Consider the following 19,105-nt stretch of genomic DNA (forward strand, 5'->3'; position numbering starts at 1 on the left):
GTCCCCATTCTCTCATACACACTATCCTTACGTCCCCATTCTCTCCTACACACTATCCTTACGTCCCCATTTTCTCATACACACTATCCTTACATCCCCATTCTCTCATACACACTATCCTTACATCCCCATTCTCTGATACAGACTATCCTTACGTCCCCATTCTCTCATACACACTATCCTTACGTCCCCATTCTCTCATACACACTATCCTTACGTCCCCATTCTCTCATACACACTATCCTTACGTCCCCATTCTCTCCTACACACTATCCCTTACATCGCATTCTCTCCTACACACTATCCTAACATCACATTCTCTCCTACACACTATCCTTACATCCCCATTCTCTCCTACACACTATCCTTACGTTCGCATTCTCTCCTACACACTATCCTTACATCCCCATTCTCTCACTGAGCCAGACATAGAGATTCCAGCCTACAGGAGGGTCTCCGACATCATAAGGGGTTCTCTACACCCCTAAACAGCCATGCTGCCCGGTGTAGACAATACACTTCCGTGTGCTGTGCTGCAGAGCTGGAAGGAGTTCCTCATCTGCAAGTGTGTGCATCTACAAGTACAGGGAAGATCCCAGGCTGCTGTGGGAACCTCCATGTAGTCTCTCCCATAGTGGCTCCAGAAATGGGCCGCAGTTTCTCTTCTGTTAGACAGATACAGCGGGTCCATGCAGTTCCTGTCCCCTTGCAGGAGGGTGTTGGCAGGAGAAGGATGAGGTTCTGTCAGCGTTCTCTGTTAGCTGTGAGCTTTAAGTTCCTCAGTTGTAGGGGTAGCCAACCCCGGGGGTTGGGGAAGGGTGGTGGAGAGTCCCTTAGCTCCAACTTAGTGGGCCTAACTCCCCAAGCTGGCTGTTTCTGTGCCCTTTTAGGAAAATTAAACTAGAAAAACACTACCTTTGAGTCACTGTCTTTCTGGCCCACGCAGCTCTATGAAATTGCACACAATGCGTATAGGAACAAAGAGAGGGTCAAGATGGTGATCTTTCCTCCTGGTTTCCAGCACAACTTCCTCTGTAGAAACCCCACACTACTAAACACCGTGAGGTAAGAGGTGCTTTGCTAAATGTGATTATCCTTCTCTGAAAGACAATTAGGGCTGCTCTCGCTTACTTAGACCGGGAAGTGGAGAAAGCATGTGTGTTGACCTAGGTCCTTTTTTTTTGCAGAGATTTCCTGAGTGAGCAGTGGGCATGAGGTCTGAGAGTAATGGAAATCTGCAGTGAAGACTTGGTCCAAACAGCACCCACGATGCCTTTTTTTTATGTAAAATTGTACTGGGCCGCTTGGATGAGCTGGAGCCACTGACATTTCTACAAGTCACTTGCCATTTTAGTAAGGGAAAGCACGGATGCTGGGCATTACTGAAAGTGCTCATTTCGCTTATCATAGTCTACTTTGTGGAACACACTGAAACCTCACTGTAAAGTACCAGAATTTGATAAAATTTGGATCCCATCTACAAATGTGTGGCTACCGAACATGCTGGGGATATCCGTGAATAAGGTGGTCTTTGGTTGGGACTTAACAGTGTGAGAAAGTGCTCTAATGTAGTAATTTGTTGTAGTTAATTTAAATGGCATTACAATGTTCCAAGTATTTTCTAGCTGTTTGAATAGCCCTGGAGAAAGTCCTAGCGTGCTACTCAATCTGCCATCACATGACAAGTTTTGGCACTCATGTAGCCCTTGAAAACTGACACTTTATTTTTGGCCTAATACAGTCATACGCTTTCCCTCCTAATTCCCAGAAATTCTTGACTAGATTACTAGCTAACAGAACAAAACAAAACAAAATCAAAGAATGTTGTACAAGTGTTTAAATCCAGTAAGAAGTCATTTTTTTTCTAGAGACATTTTCCAACTTACTTTCCATTGGCTTTGTTCACCCCATTGCTAGATTCATTGGATAAGGAAATCTTGAGATCTGAAGGCTCCATGTTCCAGATGTCCCTGGCATATTCCTTAATTGTTCGGTCACTAGAGAATTTCCCTGCGGCAGCTATATTTTTGAGTACCATTGTGTTCCAGGCCTTTGGATTCTGTAATAACACATACATATATGGCCCATGGCCTGAGTGCCCATCAAACTTTATGACAAACGTTAGGCCAAGCATATCCAAGCACATTTCATGGGGAAAAATGACAGGAGTAAGTTGTAGTGAATCATAAATACCTTTGTTTCACAGCTGAGAGCTAGATAAGGCAGATCATGCTTTCTCCTATTTAGAAAATATTTCTCTTAAGAATGAAAAAAAAGTATTTTTCATTTTAAGAGAAACCATGGATGTAAATTCCCTAATTGGTAATTGTTGCTATGGTTACAATATGTTGGCATGCAAGCCATAGTTCCCATGCTTTATCTTTTATTTCACTTCCCTTTAAACTAGAGGGGAAGGAAAGGACTAACATTCATTGTCTGCTAGATGCTGGGTCAAGAGATTTGACCAGGGCTTACATCATAGTTTGAAAAACACTGCTGTAGAATGTTAGCTGTTGTGCAGGGAAACAATGTAATGGGACAGTTTACTGACCTACTTCTCTTTTCTTGTTCTTTCCGAAGGTAGATGCCCCAGTTGATTTATTTACACTGAATCCCCAATACTCCACTGGGGTTTCAAAACAAGATCAATTAAGGCCTTATCCTTAATAAAATATATTTTATCTAAATTTTATAATTTTTATGTAAAAGAATTTAAGAAGCTATTTATTTTATACCTTCATAATTTTGTAAAGAACTCTAAAAGTTCATTAAAAATGACCAGAAAGGGGTGCCTGGATGGCACAGTCAGTTAAGTGTCTGAGTCTTGGTTTTGGCTCAGTCATGATCTTAGGGTTCTGAGATCGTGCCCTGTATCTGGCTCTGCACTCAGTTCAGAGTCTGCTTGAGTTTCTCTCCCCCTCTCCCTCTGCCCCCCTAACCCCTGCTCTCTCTCACTCAAAATATTAAATAAATCTTAAAAAAAAGAAAAAGACCAGAACACTACTCAAAGCCATTAGCAGTGCATTACAAACATTTAAAAGAAGAACCAAAACTACGATTATTCTGTGAGGTACTGCAGCACAGAGTCTAAAATTAGTGTATTCAGACTTTGAAAACTTACTAAATTGGGGAAGAATAAAAGCTTTCTTTTCTTCACTTTCTTTAACTATTTAAACGGATAATGAATAGACTTCCCAACATGTTTCTAAGCCTAACAATATGATAATTGTTATGAGTGAAAACTGCAATTAGCACTAATGAACAAGAAAGACTGAACCAAATGTTGGGCTTTGAGATGGGCATCTTTGGATTTGGGCCATAACATTAGCAAAAGAGATCCATTGTGCAAAACTGGCATTCACATTTGTCCTTGCCCTTGGTCATATTTTCCTCTACTGCTCTATTTATATTTCTTTTCCTCTGTAGCCATTCTACACGCAAATACAAGTGGAGATTAAGAGGGAAGAGCTGGAGTGGACCATTTTCTTTCGTCTGTCTTTGAGTTCTTGGAGGCCGGCAGTGAGCCACTCAGCTTAACTTGAGTACTGCCCCTCCTTGCTGATGGCCATTAACTTTAATTTACTCTGGTCTATACATTTTTGGGGGACTGGATATGATTCTACCAGAAGATAAGGTCTGAATATCCTAGATAGTTGCCTCACTTCTCTTTTTGGATTGATTAATGGGGCCCTGTTATTTAGAAGCAATAAAAAGAAACAAAAATTTTAATTAACCAGAGTAAACTGGTTTCTTTTATAGGGCTTGGCAGGGTACTCACCATGTACAGCTGGCTGACTCTTTCTTGACACTTGACATAGGCTTCGTAGTCTGCAAAGACTTTAAACCTATTTTTTTGTGATTGGAAGGGAAAAACAAAACAATAAAAAGCTTCATTAAAATATGTGTGCTAAGATTCCACTTAAAATTATCTTTTGCTTTTTTTTTTTAAGATTTATTTATTTGAGAAAGAGAGAAAGAGAGAGCATGCAAACATGAGCAGGGGGAGAGGCTGAGAGGGAGGGAGAGGGAAAGGGAGAGAATCCCAAGCAGACTCCATGTTGAGCATGGAGCCAGATGTGAGGCTCAGTCTGACCCTGAGACCATGACCTGAACCAAAACCAAGAATCGGATGCTTAACCGACTGAGCCACCAGGTGCACCCCACCCTTAACAGGTTCTCTTTTGTGTAACGTCAGGCATGGCTGTTTTACCAAACTTACATTTCTATTCACAAGAATTTTAACCAGCCCTCAACCTTTTATGGTCCTTCCCACGTGTAAGAATGTCAGCATATGGATGTATCTGAAAGCTAGGTATACCAGTGGAAAGAGAAAAAGAATCCCAGATTTGTGGGTCTTGTTCTTAAACCTTCCTAGCATAGTTAGTAGAGAATAATTTTTCAAGTGTAGGTTAGCTTTTCAGATCACAGATCTATGCTAATTACACAGATGTGCTGTAGTCGGTTTAGATGTTCTCGTCCCCTTATCATGGCCCAAATAGCACGATCTTCTTATGGGAACTCACCTGTCATAATAAAATAGCATGTTGACTAAGTCTTTGAAGAGGTCGGGCTGCTTGGGAGAGAAGAAGCCATTGTCAATTTGATCAACGGCCAGCTTTAGCTCTGGAAGTGCCTCGTAATATTCTTTTGCCTCATACCTGTGGGGTGAGAGTAGGGGTGACAAGAAAAAAGTTCTGTTAGTGTGTGTGATTAACAATACACTAGACAGGTGACTTCCAGAAAAAATGGCAGAGTAGGGGGACCCTAAGCTCCCCTCATCCCAGGGATACAGCTCGGTAACACTGACATCAGTGTAAATACCTGAGAAAACAGCCTGAAGACAGAACAAACTTTCCACAGCTAAATGTGGAGAAGTCACATCAAAGAGGGTGGGAAGGACGGAGACATGGTTTGGAGTTAAATGGACCCAAGGGACTGTCCTCAGGAGGGAGGGAAGCTGTGGGCATGGGGAGGGTAGAGAAACAGACTCTTACACTGGAGCCCACATGGGGACGATGAATCCCCGTAACATTTGGCTTTGAAAACTGGAGGGGTTGAATTTTGTGAGTTCTTACAATCAGTGGAGCTTACTACCCGGGACTTTAAAAATCAGCAGGCTTGGCTCTGGGAGAGCGGGGAGAGCAACAGGAGACCGAGTCCCTGCCCTTAAAGGGACAGCACAGCAAGCAACCTCGGAGAGATACAGTATAGAAGCCGCAGTCTGAGAAACACCTGGGCTGTACTGGAGGGAGACTTGTTTACTAATCTCAGAGCATGTGCTGGAGGGACAGGGATCTTTAGGAGACCTCTCCAGGAGCAAAGGAACCGCTGGGCACTATTTCCCTTCCTTGTCCCCCAGCCAAGCCATGTGACCCCTGTGAGAACACGTGCTGTGCCAACACTCGCTACCTAACTTGCTAACAGTGCATCCGGTCCCCAGGCTCCTCTGCATATGCCCCACCAGTCAGGCCTCTGCTCCAGGTCACCCCGCCGGCCCCCACAGCAGACCTGTGCAAACCTTGCTGGCACTGCCCACCCTGCCCCCGTGTTCTCCTGTGGTCCTGCCCCCTACAATGTGTGAGAAGCACCAAAAGGGGCCAGCACCGCTCCAAAGTGACTCCTGCCCCAGGGAGAGGGAAAGATAAGCACATGCAACGATCAGACTGCAGCCCCAGCAGTGGTCGGGGGCAGACAGCTGGTCTGCCTGCAAGCACTGCCCGCCAATGAAAGCTTCTCGGGAGATAAGAGAGGGAGAGTACACTGCACTTTGGTGTGACTGCAGCTCTGGCAAATACCTGCTCTGACTCCACTCAAGCCCAAGGCAGCCCCAGCCTGGCTCACTAATAACACAAGGACCAAACTGTGTACACAACAGGCAAAGAGAGCCACTGCAGACAACTGGATTGAAGGAAAAAGTGGCTCAGCTACAACAGCAGGGTGTGTGTAATACGCATAGGAGTCACCCCTGAAGCACGAGGTTCTGGTGAAGAGGGGACACTGCACTAGGGGCACTACTGGACTCTTCTTCATGAGGCCACGACTTTCAAGAGCAGGAGATAGAGCTGACTTTCCCAACACACAGAAACATATACAGATAGTTAGGCAAAATGAGGGACAGAGGAAATGAAAGGACAGGACAAAATCACAGCAAAAGACCTAAGCAAAATGGAGATAAGCAATATTCTTTTTAAGATTTTTTAAAAAAATGTATTTATTTGAGGGAGAGAGAGAGAGCGCGAACATGAGAGGGGAGAGGGTCAGAGGGAGAAGCAGACTCCCTGCTCAGCAGGGAGCTTGATGTTGGACTCAATCCTGGGACTCCAGGATCATGACCTGAGCCAAAGGCAGTCACTTAACCAACTGAGCCACCCAGGCGCCCAAGTAATATGTTTGATAGAGATTTTACAGTAATGGTCTTAAGATACTCAAAGGAGTTGGGAAAAGAGTGCAGGACCTCAATGAGATCCTTAACAAAGGGAGAGAAAACATAAAAACGAACCAGAGATGAAGAACTTAATAACTGAAATTAAAAATACACCAGATAGTATAAATAGCAGACAAGAAGCAGAAGATAAGAATGGAGGTTAAGATGGCGGAGGAGTAGGGGACCCCTTTTTCAGCCGGTCCCCTGAGTTGAGCTGGAGAGGTACCAGACCAGCGAACATCCACGGAATCAGCCTGAGACGCAGGAAGATACATCTGGATCTCTACAAATGAACATCTCCAGCGCTGAGTATCGAGGTACGAAGCGGGGAGCCGTGAAACCGCGCACAGATATCGGAAGCTAAACAGAAGGGGGAGGGAGCCGCCGTGTCAGGGCGCCGGGAAGCGGTAGCCACCTGCAAGGGGGAGCGGACAGACCGCGGACCCGCACGCTTGAGACAGCAGGCTGAGAAGGGAGCTCCGGGAGCGCACGCGGGACGGCTGGCGGTTGGCGGGCCACCTGCACGGGGGAGCAGGCGGACTCGCGGACGGCACCCGCGAGACAACAGACTTAGAACGCGAGCTCCAGGAGCGCGCGCGCAGGGCGGCTGGCGGGCCACCTGCACCGGGGAGCGGGCGGACCGCGGACCCGCACTCTGGAAACGGCAGACTGAGTCCGTGAGCCGGGAGCGTGCACCACCAAGCATCTCACGGAGCTCCGGAGCTCCGGTGTGCTCACTGGATCGAGGCTGAGACCGGGAGCTCCGGGAGCGTCCGCGGGGCGGCTGGCGGCTGGAGGGCCACCTGCACGGGGGAGCAGGCGGACTCGCGGTCAGCACCCGTGAGACACCAGACTGAGACGGGGAGCTCCGGGAGCCCGCGCGGGGCGGCTGGCGGCTGGCGGGGTTGGAAACACAAAGGACAGAGACGTGCCGGCCCTGGAAGTGAGGGCTGGGACGCCGGGTGTGGGGCGCACAGCCCGGGATGCTGCAGGGTTGAGCAGCACCAACAGAAACAGAGTTAAAGTGGCCAGAACATCAGTGGAGAACGATCCGCGATCCCTCTGTTCTGAGACAGAGGCTGAATTTCAGCCGCTGCTGCTCTCTCAGAAGAGGCATAGCAAACCGCCAGGGAAAGCCGCCAGAGAACAAAAGCCCGGAAATACCGGCTCACAGGGTGCCCATCCCCATCCCCCCTCGCAAGGGACACAGAGACTCTACCCAAACAGGGTTTTCTGAGTACCGGCAGGCAGGCCCCTCCCCCAGAAGGCAGGCTGAAAAATCAAGAAGCCCACAACCCGGAGCGCCTGAGTGGCGCAGTCACCAAGCACCTGTCTTCGGATTAGGGTGTGATCACAACGCTCCGTAAGGAGTCCTTCATCGGGCTTCTCCACCGGGAACCTGCTTCTTCCTCTCCCACTCCTCTGCTTGGGTTCCCTTTCTTGCTGACTGTCTCTCTCTCTCTCAAATAAATAAATAAACTCTTTAAGGAAGAAGCCCACATCCCTAAGATCTCTATAAAACAAGGGCGCACGGCCTGGGTCCCAGTCAACACTTGGGCTCTGGACAACCCTGCAATCTCTCTTCATCAGAATGACGAGAAGGAGAAGTCCCCCCCAGCAAAGAAAAGATAATGAGTCTGTGGCCTCTGCCACAGAATTGGCCTCGGCCACAGAATTAATACATATGGATGTATCCCAATTATCAGAAATGGAATTCAGAGCAACAATGGTCAAGATGATGAGTAAACTTGAAAAAAGCATCAGAGAAAGCGTTGCTGAGAATATAGAATCCCTAAGGGCAGAAATGAGAGCGAATCTGACAGAAATTAAAAACTCAGTGGGCCAAATACAGTCAAAACTAGAGGCTCTGACGGCCAGGGTCACCGAGGCAGAGGAACGCGTTAGCGAATTGGAGGATGGGTTAGTAGAAGAAAAAACGAAAATAGAAGCTGGTCTTAAAAAAATCCACGCCCACGAATGTAGATTACGGGAGATTACTGACTCTATGAAACGATCCAATGTCAGAATCATCGGCATCCCTGAAGGGGTGGAGAAAAACAGAGGTCTAGAAGAGATATTTGAACAAATTGTAGCTGAAAACTTCCCTAATCTAGCAAGGGAAACAAGCATTCGTGTCCAAGAGGCAGAGAGGACCCCATCCAAGCTCAACCAGGACAAACCTACGCCACGGCATGTCATAGTGCAATTCGCAAATATTAGATCCAAGGATACAGTATTGAAAGCGGCCAGGGCAAAGAAATTTCTCACGTACCAAGGCAAAGGTATCAGGATTACGTCAGACCTGTCTACAGAGACCTGGAATGAGAGAAAGGCTTGGGGGGGCATTTTTAAAGCTCTTTCAGAGAAAAACATGCAGCCAAGGATCCTTTATCCAGCAAAGCTGTCATTCAGAATTGATGGAGAAATAAAGACGTTCCAAAATCGCCAATCATTAACCAATTTCGTAACCACGAAACCAGCCCTACAGGAGATATTAAGGGGGGCTCTATAAAGGTAAAAAGGCCCCAAGAGTGATACAGAGCAGCAAGTCACAACCGATACAAAGACTTTAAAGAGAAATGGCATCATTAAAATCATATCTGTCAATAATCTCTATCAATCTAAATGGCTTAAACTCTCCCATAAAACGCCACAGGGTTGCAGATTGGATAAAAAGACATGACCCATCCATTTGCTGTCTACAAGAGACTCATTTTGAACCCAAAGATGCATTCAGACTTAGAGTAAGGGGATGGAGTACCATCTTCCACGCAAATGGACCTCAAAAGAAAGCTGGAGTAGCAATTCTCATATCAGATAGACTGGATTTTAAACTAGAGGCCATAGAGAGAGATACAGAAGGGCACTATATTATTCTTAAAGGAAGTATTCAACAAGTGGATATGACAATTATTAATATATATGCCCCCAACAGGGGAGCAGCAAGATACACAAGCCAACTCTTAACCAAAATAAAGAGACATATAGATAAGAACACAGTAATAGTAGGGGACCTCAACACCCCACTATCAGAAATAGACAGAACACCCTGGCAAAAACTAAGCAAAGAATCAAAGGCTTTGAATGCCATACTCGACGAGTTGGACCTCATAGATATATATAGAACACTACACCCCAGAACCAAAGAATACTCATTCTATTCAAATGCCCATGGAACATTCTCAAGAATAGATCATGCTCTGGGACACAAAACAGGTCTCAGCCAATACCAAAAGATTGAAATTATCCCCTGCATATTCTCAGACCACAACGCTCTGAAATTGGAACTCAACCACAAGGAAAAACCTGGAAGAAACTCAAACACTTGGAGGCTAAGAACCATCCTGCTCAAGAATGACTCGATAAACCAGGAAATCAAAAAACAAATTAAACAATTTATGGAGACCAACGAGAATGAATACACAACGGTCCAAAACCTATGGGATACTGCAAAGGCAGTCCTAAGGGGGAAATACATAGCCATCCAAGCCTCACTCAAAAGAATAGAAAAATCTAAAATGCAGTTTCTATATTCTCACCTCAAGAAACTGGAACAGCAACAGAGGGACAGGCCTAACCCACTGACAAGGAAGGAGTTGACCAAGATTAGAGCAGAAATCAATGAATTAGAGACCAGAACCACAGTAGAGCAGATCAACAGGACTAGAAGCTGGTTCTTTGAGAGAATCCATAAAATTGATAGACCACTGGCAAAACTTGTCCAAAAACAAAGAGAAAGGACTGAGATTATTAAAATTATGACTGAAAAGGGAGAGGTCACGACCAGCACCATTGAAATTGCAAGGATTATTAGAAACTTTTATCAACAGCTATATGCCAAAAAACTAAACAATCTGGAAGAGATGGAGGCCTTCCTGGAAACCTATAAACTACCAAGACTGAAACAGGAAGAAATAGATTTCTTAAATAGGCCAATTAACTATGAAGAAATTGAGTCAGTGATAAACAACCTTCCAAATAATAAAACTCCAGGCCCAGACGGTTTTCCTGGGGAATTCTACCAAACATTCAAAGAAGAAATAATACCTATTCTCCTAAAGCTATTTCAAAAAATAGAAACAGAAGGAAAGCTACCAAACTCATTCTATGAGGCTAATATTACCTTGATCCCCAAACCAGGCAAAGACCCCCTCAAAAAGGAGAATTACAGACCGATTTCTCTAATGAATATGGATGCCAAAATCCTCAACAAGATCCTTGCTAATAGAATCCAACAGTACATTAAAAGGATTATCCATCATGACCAAGTGGGATTCATACCTGGGATGCAAGCATGGTTCAACACTCGCAAATCAATCAATGTGATACATCATATCAACAAGAAAAGACTCAAGAACCATATGATCCTCTCAATTGATGCAGAAAAAGCATTTGACAAAATACAGCATCCTTTCCTGATTAAAACCCTTCAGAGTGTAGGAATAGAGGGTACATTTCTCAATCTCATAAAAGCCATCTATGAAAAGCCTACTGCAAGCATTATTCTCAATGGGGAAAAGCTGGAAGCCTTTCCCTTAAGATCAGGAACACGACAAGGATGCCCACTCTCGCCACTATTATTCAACATAGTACTAGAAGTCCTTGCAACAGCAATCAGAAGACAAAAAGGGATCAAAGGTATCCAAATCGGCAAAGAAGAAGTCAAACTGTCTCTCTTTGCAGATGACATGATACTCTATATGGAAAACCCAAAGGAATCCACTCCCAAACTATTAGAAGTTATAGAACAATTCAGTAAGGTGGCAGGATACAAAATCAATGCCCAGAAATCAGTTGCATTTCTATACACGAATAACGAGACTGAAGAAAGAGAAATTAGGGAATCCATCCCATTTACAATAACACCAAAAACCATGCGTTACCTTGGAATTAACTTAACCAGAGACGTAAAGGACCTATATGCTAGAAACTATAGATCACTTTTGAAAGATATTGAGGAAGACATAAAAAGATGGAAAAATATTCCATGCTCATGGATTGGAAGAATTAACATAGTTAAAATGTCCATACTACCCAGAGCAATCTACACTTTCAATGCTATCCCGATCAAAATACCGAGGACATTTTTCAAAGAACTGGAACAAATAGTCCTTAAATTTGTATGGAACCAGAAAAGGCCCCGAATCTCCAAGGAACTGTTGAAAAGGAAAAACAAAGCTGGGGGCATCACAATGCCGGATTTCGAGCTGTACTACAAAGCTGTGATCACAAAGACAGCATGGTACTGGCACAAAAACAGACACATCGACCAATGGAACAGAATAGAGAACCCAGAAATGGACCCTCGGCTCTTTGGGCAACTAATCTTTGATAAAGCAGGAAAAAACATCCGGTGGAAAAAAGACAGTCTCTTCAATAAATGGTGCTGGGAAAATTGGACAGCTACATGCAAAAGAATGAAACTTGACCACTCTCTCACACCATACACAAAAATAAACTCCAAATGGATGAAAGACCTCAATGTGAGACAGGAATCCATCAAAATTCTAGAGGAGAACATAGGCAACAACTTCTATGACATCGGCCAGAGCAACCTTTTTCACGACACATCTCCAAAGGCAAGAGAAATAAAAGATAAAATGAACTTATGGGACTTTATCAGGATAAAGAGCTTCTGCACAGCCAAGGAAACAGTCAAAAAAACTAAGAGACAGCCCACGGAATGGGAGAATATATTTGCAAAGGACACCACAGATAAAGGACTGGTATCCAAGATCTACAAAGAACTTCTCAAACTCAATACACGAGAAACAAATAAACAAATCATAAAATGGGCAGAAGATATGAACAGACACTTTTCCAATGAAGACATACAAATGGCTAACAGACACATGAAAAAATGTTCAAAATCATTAGCCATCAGGGAAATTCAAATCAAAACCACACTGAGATACCACCTTACGCCAGTTAGAATGGCAAAGATAGACAAGGCAAGAAACAACAATTGTTGGAGAGGATGTGGAGAAAGGGGATCCCTCCTACATTGTTGGTGGGAATGCAAGTTGGTACAGCCACTCTGGAAAACAGTGTGGAGGTCCCTTAAAAAGTTAAAAATTGAACTACCCTATGACCCAGCCATTGCACTACTGGGTGTTTACCCCAAAGATACAGACGTAGTAAAGAGAAGGGCCATATGCACCCCAATGTTCATAGCTGCATTGTCCACAATAGCCAAATCATGGAAGGAGCCGAGATGCCCTTCAACAGATGACTGGATTAAGAAGCTGTGGTCCATATATACAATGGAATATTACTCAGCTATCAGAAAGAACGAATTCTCAACATTTGCTGCAACATGGACGGCACTGGAGGAGATAATGCTAAGTGAAATAAGTCAAGCAGAGAAAGACAATTATCATATGATTTCTCTCATCTATGGAACATAAGAACTAGGATGATCGGTAGGGGAAGAAAGGGATAAAGAAAAGGGGGGTAATCAGAAGGGGGAATGAAACATGAGAGACTATGGACTATGAGAAACAAACTGAAGACTTCAGAGGGGAGGGGGTGGGGGAATGGGATAGACTGGTGATGGGTAGTAAGGAGGGCACGTATTGCATGGTGCACTGGGTGTTATACGCAACTAATGAAGCATCGAACTTTACATCGGAATCCGGGGATGTACTGTATGGTGATTAACATAATATAATAAAAAAAATTAAAAAAAAAAAAAAAGAAGCAGAAGATGAGATTAGTTACCTGGAGGACAGAGGAATGGAAAGTAATCTTGTTGAACAGGAGAGAGAAAAAAATAATAAAAAATGAAAATAGATTTAGGGAATTCAGTGACACCATCAAGTGTAATAACATTCTTATTATAGGGATCACAGAAGGAGAAGAGTAAGAAAAGGGAGCAGACATTTTATTTGAAGAAATAATAGCTGAAAACTTCCCAAATCTGGTAAAAGAAACAGAAATCCAGATCTAGGATTCACATAGAGCCCCCAACAAAAATCGATCCTAGGAAGTCCACCCCAAGACACACAGTAATTAAAATAACAAGAAGTAGTGATAAAGAGAGAATTTTAAAAGCAGCAAGAGAAAACAGTTATATACAAGGGAAACCTCATAAAGCTATGAGCTGATTTTTCAGCAGAAACTCTGCAAGCCAGAAGAGAGTGGCATGATATATTCAAAGTGCTGAAAGAAAGAAATAAGCAGCCAGGAATACTCTGTTATTCATTATAGAAGGAGAGATAAAGAGTTTTCCAGAGAAACAAAAGTTAAAGGAATTCATGACCACTAAACCAGCCATACAAGAAATGTTAAAAAGGATTCTCAGAGTGGAAAGGAAAGATCATAAGCAGGAGTAAGAAAAGTAGGAAGCATAAAAGCAGTAAAAATAAGTATACCTATAAAAATCAGTCAGGGGGGCACCTGGGTGGCTCAGTTGGTTAAGCATTTGCCTTTGGCTCAGACCATGATCCCGGGGTCCTGGGATTGAGCCCCATGTCAGGCTCCCTGCTCAGTGGGGAGCCTGCTTCTCCCTCTCTCTCTGCCCCCTCCCTTGCTAATGCTCTCTTTCACTCTCAAATAAAGAAAATATTTTTAAAAAAGATTTTATTTATTTCACAGAGACAGCCAGCGAGAGAGGGAACACAAGCAGGAGGAGTGGGAGAGGAATAAGCACGCTCCCAGCGGAAAGGCCCGATGTGGGGCTCGATCCCAGAATGCGGGGATCACGCCCTGAGCCGAAGGCAGATGCTTAATGACTGCGCCACCCAGGAACCCCCTCAAATAAATAAAATCTTAAAAAAAAATAACTCAAGGGATCCACAAAATGAAAGGATATAAAGTATGATACCATATACCTAAAATGTGGGGGGGGGGCAGTAAAGAACAGGTTCAAACTTAAGCAACCGTCAACTTAACAGAGACTGCTATATGCATAAGATGTTATATACAAACCTATTGATAACCACAAATCAAAAAATGTAATAGATATGCAAAAATAAAGAAAAAGGAATCCAATGTATTGCTAAAGAAAGCAACAAACCATGAGAGAAGAAAGGAACATAGAAGAACTATAAAAACAATGATAAAACAAGTAGCAAAACGGCAATATGTACATACCTATCAATAATTACTTTAAATGTAAATGGACTAAATGTTCAAATCAAAAGAAATAGGGTGATGGAATGGATAAAAAAGTAGGACTTATATATATGCTCCCTACAAGAGACATGACATAAAGACACATGCAGATTGAAAATGAAGAGATGGAGGGGTGCCTGGGTGGTTCAGTTGGTTAAGTGTTTGCCTTGGGCTCAGATCATGATCTCAGGGTCCTGGGATCAAGCCCCATGTCCAGCTCCCTGCTCAGTGGGGAACCTGCTTCTCCCTCTCTGCCCCCAACTCATATTCTCTCTCTCGAAGAAATAAAATATTTTTTAAAAAAGTCATGAGATGAAAAAACATTTATCATGCAAATGGAAGTAAAAAGAAAGACAGGGTGGCAATACTGACATTGGATAAAATGGACTTTAAAATAAAGTCTGTAAAGAGAGACAAAGGAAGAGACTACATAATCAAGGGAATGATCCTAAGAAGAAATAACAATTCTAAATACTTATTTACTCAACATGGGAGCACCTATAAGCAGCTATTAACAAACAGAAGGAAGTAATCAATAGTAATCCAATAATAGTAGGGGACTACAACCCCCTCCCCCACTTACATCAATCGATAGATCATCCACACAGAAAATCAACAAGGAAATCATGGCTTTGAATGACACATTGCACCAGATGGATCTAACAGATACATTCAGAACATTCCTTTCTAAAACAGAATACACATTTTGTTCAAGCACACAGGGAACATTCTCTAGATCACATGTTAGGCCACAAAATAAGCCTCAATAAATTCAAAAAGATTAAAGTCATACCACGCATGTTTTCCAACCACAATGCTTTGAAACTAGAAATTGACCACAAGAGAAAAATCTAGAAAGAGCACCAATACATGGAAGTTCAATAACATGCTACTAAACAATGAATGGGTCAACCAAGAAATCAAAGAGAAGATAAAAAAAATACATAGAGACAAAAGAAAATGAAAACAGAGTGGTCCAAAATCTTTGGGATTTAGCAAAAACTGTTCTAAGAGGGAATTTTAAAGCAATACAGGTCTATTTCAAGAAGCAAGAAAAATCTCAAATAAGCAACCTAACCTCCTAAAAGAGCTAGAAAAAGAAGAACAAGCAAAGCCCAAAACCAGTAGAAGGAAGGACATAAGATTAGAGCAGAAATAAAGAATACAGAAACTAAAAACCCCCAACAGAACAGATTAATGAAACCAGGAGTTGGTTCTTTGAAAACATCAACAGAATTGATAAACCTTATTCAGACTCATAAAAAAAAAAGACCACTCAAATAACAAAATCAGAAATGAATAGAAAGAAGAGAAGTACCAACAGACACCAAAGAAGTACAAAGAATTATAAGAGAATATTATGAAAAATTATATGGCAACGAATTGGACAACCTAGAAGAAATGGATAAATTCCTAGGAGCATATAACCTCCCAAAACTGAATCAGAAAGAAATAGAAAGTTTGAACAGACCAATTACCAGTAATAAAATTGAATCAGTAATCAAAAGACTTCCAACAAACAAAAGTCCAGGACCAGATGACTTCACAGGTGAAATTCTACTAAACATTTAAAGAAGAGTTAATACCTGTTCTTCCTAAACCATTCCAAAAATGCAAGAGGAAGGAAAGCCTCCAAATTAATTTTAGGAGACCAACATTATCCTGATACCAAAACCAGATGAAGACATGACAAAAGAAAACTACAGGCCAGTATCTCTAACCCTAATCCTCAACAAAATATAGCAAAATGAGTCCAAGACTACATTAAAAAACATCATTCACATGATCAAGTGGGATTTATTCCTGGGATGCAAAGGTGGCTGGATATTCATAAATCAATCAACATGATACATCACATCAACAAGAGAAAAGAGAAGAACCAGAAGGTCACTTCAATAGATGCAGAAAAGCATTTGACAAAGTACACCATCCATGATAAAAACACTCAACAAAGCAGGTTTAGAGGGAACATGCCTCTACATAATGGAAGACATATATGAAAAACCAATAAGTAACATCATACTCAATGGTGAAAAACTGAGAGCTCTTCCCCTAAGGTCAGGAACAAGATAAGAATGGCCACTCTCACCACTTTTATTCAACATAATACTGGAAGTCCTAGCCACAGCAATCAGACAACAACAACAAAAATAAAAGGCATCCAGATTGGTACGGAAGAAGTAAAACTTTCGCTATTTCCAGATGACATCATACTACATATAGGAAACCCTAAAGACTCCACCGGAAAATTACTAGAACTGACAAATCCAGCAAGATCACAGGATACAAAAACAAATATACACAAATCTTACATTTTTATACTAATAATGAAGCAGCAGAACAAGAAATTAAGAATTCCATCTACAATTGTACCAAAAACAATAAAATACCTAGGAATAAACTTAACCAAGGAGGTGAAAGACCTGTACTCCAAAAACTATAAAACACTGATGAAAGAAATCGAAGATGACACAAAGAAATGGAAAGACATTCCATGTGCATGGATCTGAAAAACAAATATTGTTAAAATGTCCATACTACCCAAAGCAATCTACACATTTAATGCAATCCTTATCAAAATATCAACAGCATTTTCCAAAGCAATCCTGAAAAAGAACAAAACTGGAGGTATCCCAATCCCAGATTTCAAGATATACTACATAGCCGCAGTAATCAAAACAGTATGGTACTGGCATAAAAAAAGACACATAGATCACCATTATCTGGTCAATTAATCTTAGACAAAGGATGCAAGAATGTGCAATGGGAAAAAAAAAAAAAACCTCTTCAACAAATGGCACTGGGAAAACGGGTCAGCTACAAGCAAAACAACGAAACTGGACCACTTTCTTACACCATACACAAAAATAAACTCCAAATAGGTTAAAGACCTAGATGTGAGACCTGAAACCATAAAAGTCCTAGAAGAGAACACAGGCAGCAATTTCTCTAACACGTGCCATAGCAACACTCTTCTGTTTATATCTCCTAAGGGAAGGGCAACAAAAGCAAAAATAAACTTCTGGGACTACATCAAAATAAAAAGCTTCTGCAAAACAAAGGAAACAATCAACAAAACTAAAATATAACCTACTGGATTGGAGAAGATATTTACAAATGACTTACCTGAGAAAGTGTTAGTATTGAAAATAAATAGAGACCTATACAACTCGACACCAAAAAGACAAATAATCCAATTAAACATGGGAAGAGACGTTTCTCCAAAGAAGACATCCAGATGGCCGACAGACATGTGAAAAGATGCCCAACATCACTCATCATCAGGGAAAAGCAAATTAAAACCACAATGAGATACCACCTCACACCTGTCAGAACGGCTAAAATAAAAAATGTAAGAAACAAAAGTATTGGCGAGGATGTGGAGAAAAGGAACCCTTGTGCACTGCTGGTGGGAATGCAACCTGGTGCAGCCACTATGGAAAACAGAATGGAGGTTCCTCAAAAAATTAAAAATAGAATTACCATATGATCCCATAATTCTACTACTGGGTATTTACCCAAGAATACAAAAACCCCAACTCAAAGGGATACATATACCCTTATGTTTATTGCAGCATTATTTACAATAGCCAAATTATGGAAGCAGCCCAAGTGTCCACTGACAGATGAATGGATAAAGAAGGGGTATATGTATATAATGGAATATTACTCAGCCATGAAAAGAATGAAATCTTGCCCTTTGCAACATGGATGGATCTAGAGAAAATAAAGGTAAGTGAAATAAGTGGGTCAGAGAAAGACAAATACCATATGATTTCACTTATATATAAAATTTAAAACAAACGAATGAAGAAAAAAAGAAAAATCAAAAAAGTTGACTCTTAAGTCCAGGGAACAAACTTATGGTTACCAGAGGGAAGATGGGCTGGGGGTAGGGGAATGGGTTAAAAAGGTGATGGGGATTAAGGAGTGCACTGCCATGGTAAGCACCGGGGGATGTACTGAATTGCTGAATTACCATATTGTACACCTGAAACTGATGTAAGCAACTACACCAGCCGATAACACATAGCAAGGACCTCATGCACCTGGGCCCGAGCTCCTTTCATGTTCACTCGCTGGGTTGAATAAAACCAAGATGCCCAGGTGCATGGGAGATGTTCTGTGACCGCATTTCACGTGAGCCAACCTCAGTGGGATACCTGGGTGGGCAGGCACCCTCCTGGGGGTGGGGGGCATCTGTCCAATAAGGAGCTGCTCTCTTACCCTTTCTTGTCCAAAGCGGCCACATCATCTACTCTCATGCCAAAGATGAACAGGTTCTCTTCCCCAGCTTCCTCGGCCATTTCCACGTTGGCCCCATCCATGGTCCCGATGGTCAGGGCCCCATTCAGCATGAATTTCATATTGCCCGTCCCTGAGGCTTCAGTGCCTGCAGTGGAGATCTGCTCCGACAGATCTGCAGCTGGAATGACTGCAAGCGAGGTTTACTAAAATCAGTGACTCTGTCTCTCCAGACCTTCTTGTATTGTATCTGAGTATTTCTCTAGCTGGCCTGTTTTGATCATTAAAGTAGTCCATCTTTATCAAGATAAACACGTATAT

At 42.4% G+C, this 19,105-nt stretch overlaps 2 protein-coding genes across 2 annotated transcripts in view; one reads left to right on the forward strand and one right to left on the reverse strand.

Annotated features, from left to right (window-relative positions):
* The window catches only part of ABHD12B (abhydrolase domain containing 12B), a 29,343-nt gene extending 28,017 nt beyond the window's left edge, over positions 1-1,326 (forward strand). Inside the window, exons 12-13 of the mRNA XM_019802582.2 lie at positions 947-1,065; positions 1,188-1,326. Coding sequence (XP_019658141.1) covers positions 947-1,065; positions 1,188-1,215 — 147 coding nt within the window. The 3' untranslated portion in view covers positions 1,216-1,326. The remainder of the gene's footprint in view (positions 1-946; positions 1,066-1,187) is intronic.
* A 374-nt stretch (positions 1,327-1,700) lies between these two features.
* PYGL (glycogen phosphorylase L) overlaps positions 1,701-19,105 on the reverse strand; it is a 41,064-nt gene continuing 23,659 nt past the window's right edge. Inside the window, exons 16-19 of the mRNA XM_011228429.3 lie at positions 18,767-18,974; positions 4,524-4,658; positions 3,779-3,845; positions 1,701-2,059 (exon numbers count right to left, since the gene is read on the reverse strand). Coding sequence (XP_011226731.1) covers positions 1,883-2,059; positions 3,779-3,845; positions 4,524-4,658; positions 18,767-18,974 — 587 coding nt within the window. The 3' untranslated portion in view covers positions 1,701-1,882. The remainder of the gene's footprint in view (positions 2,060-3,778; positions 3,846-4,523; positions 4,659-18,766; positions 18,975-19,105) is intronic.

The sequence above is a fragment of the Ailuropoda melanoleuca genome, chromosome 20 (genome assembly GCF_002007445.2).
Source record: "Ailuropoda melanoleuca isolate Jingjing chromosome 20, ASM200744v2, whole genome shotgun sequence".
Lineage (NCBI taxonomy): Eukaryota > Metazoa > Chordata > Mammalia > Carnivora > Ursidae > Ailuropoda > Ailuropoda melanoleuca.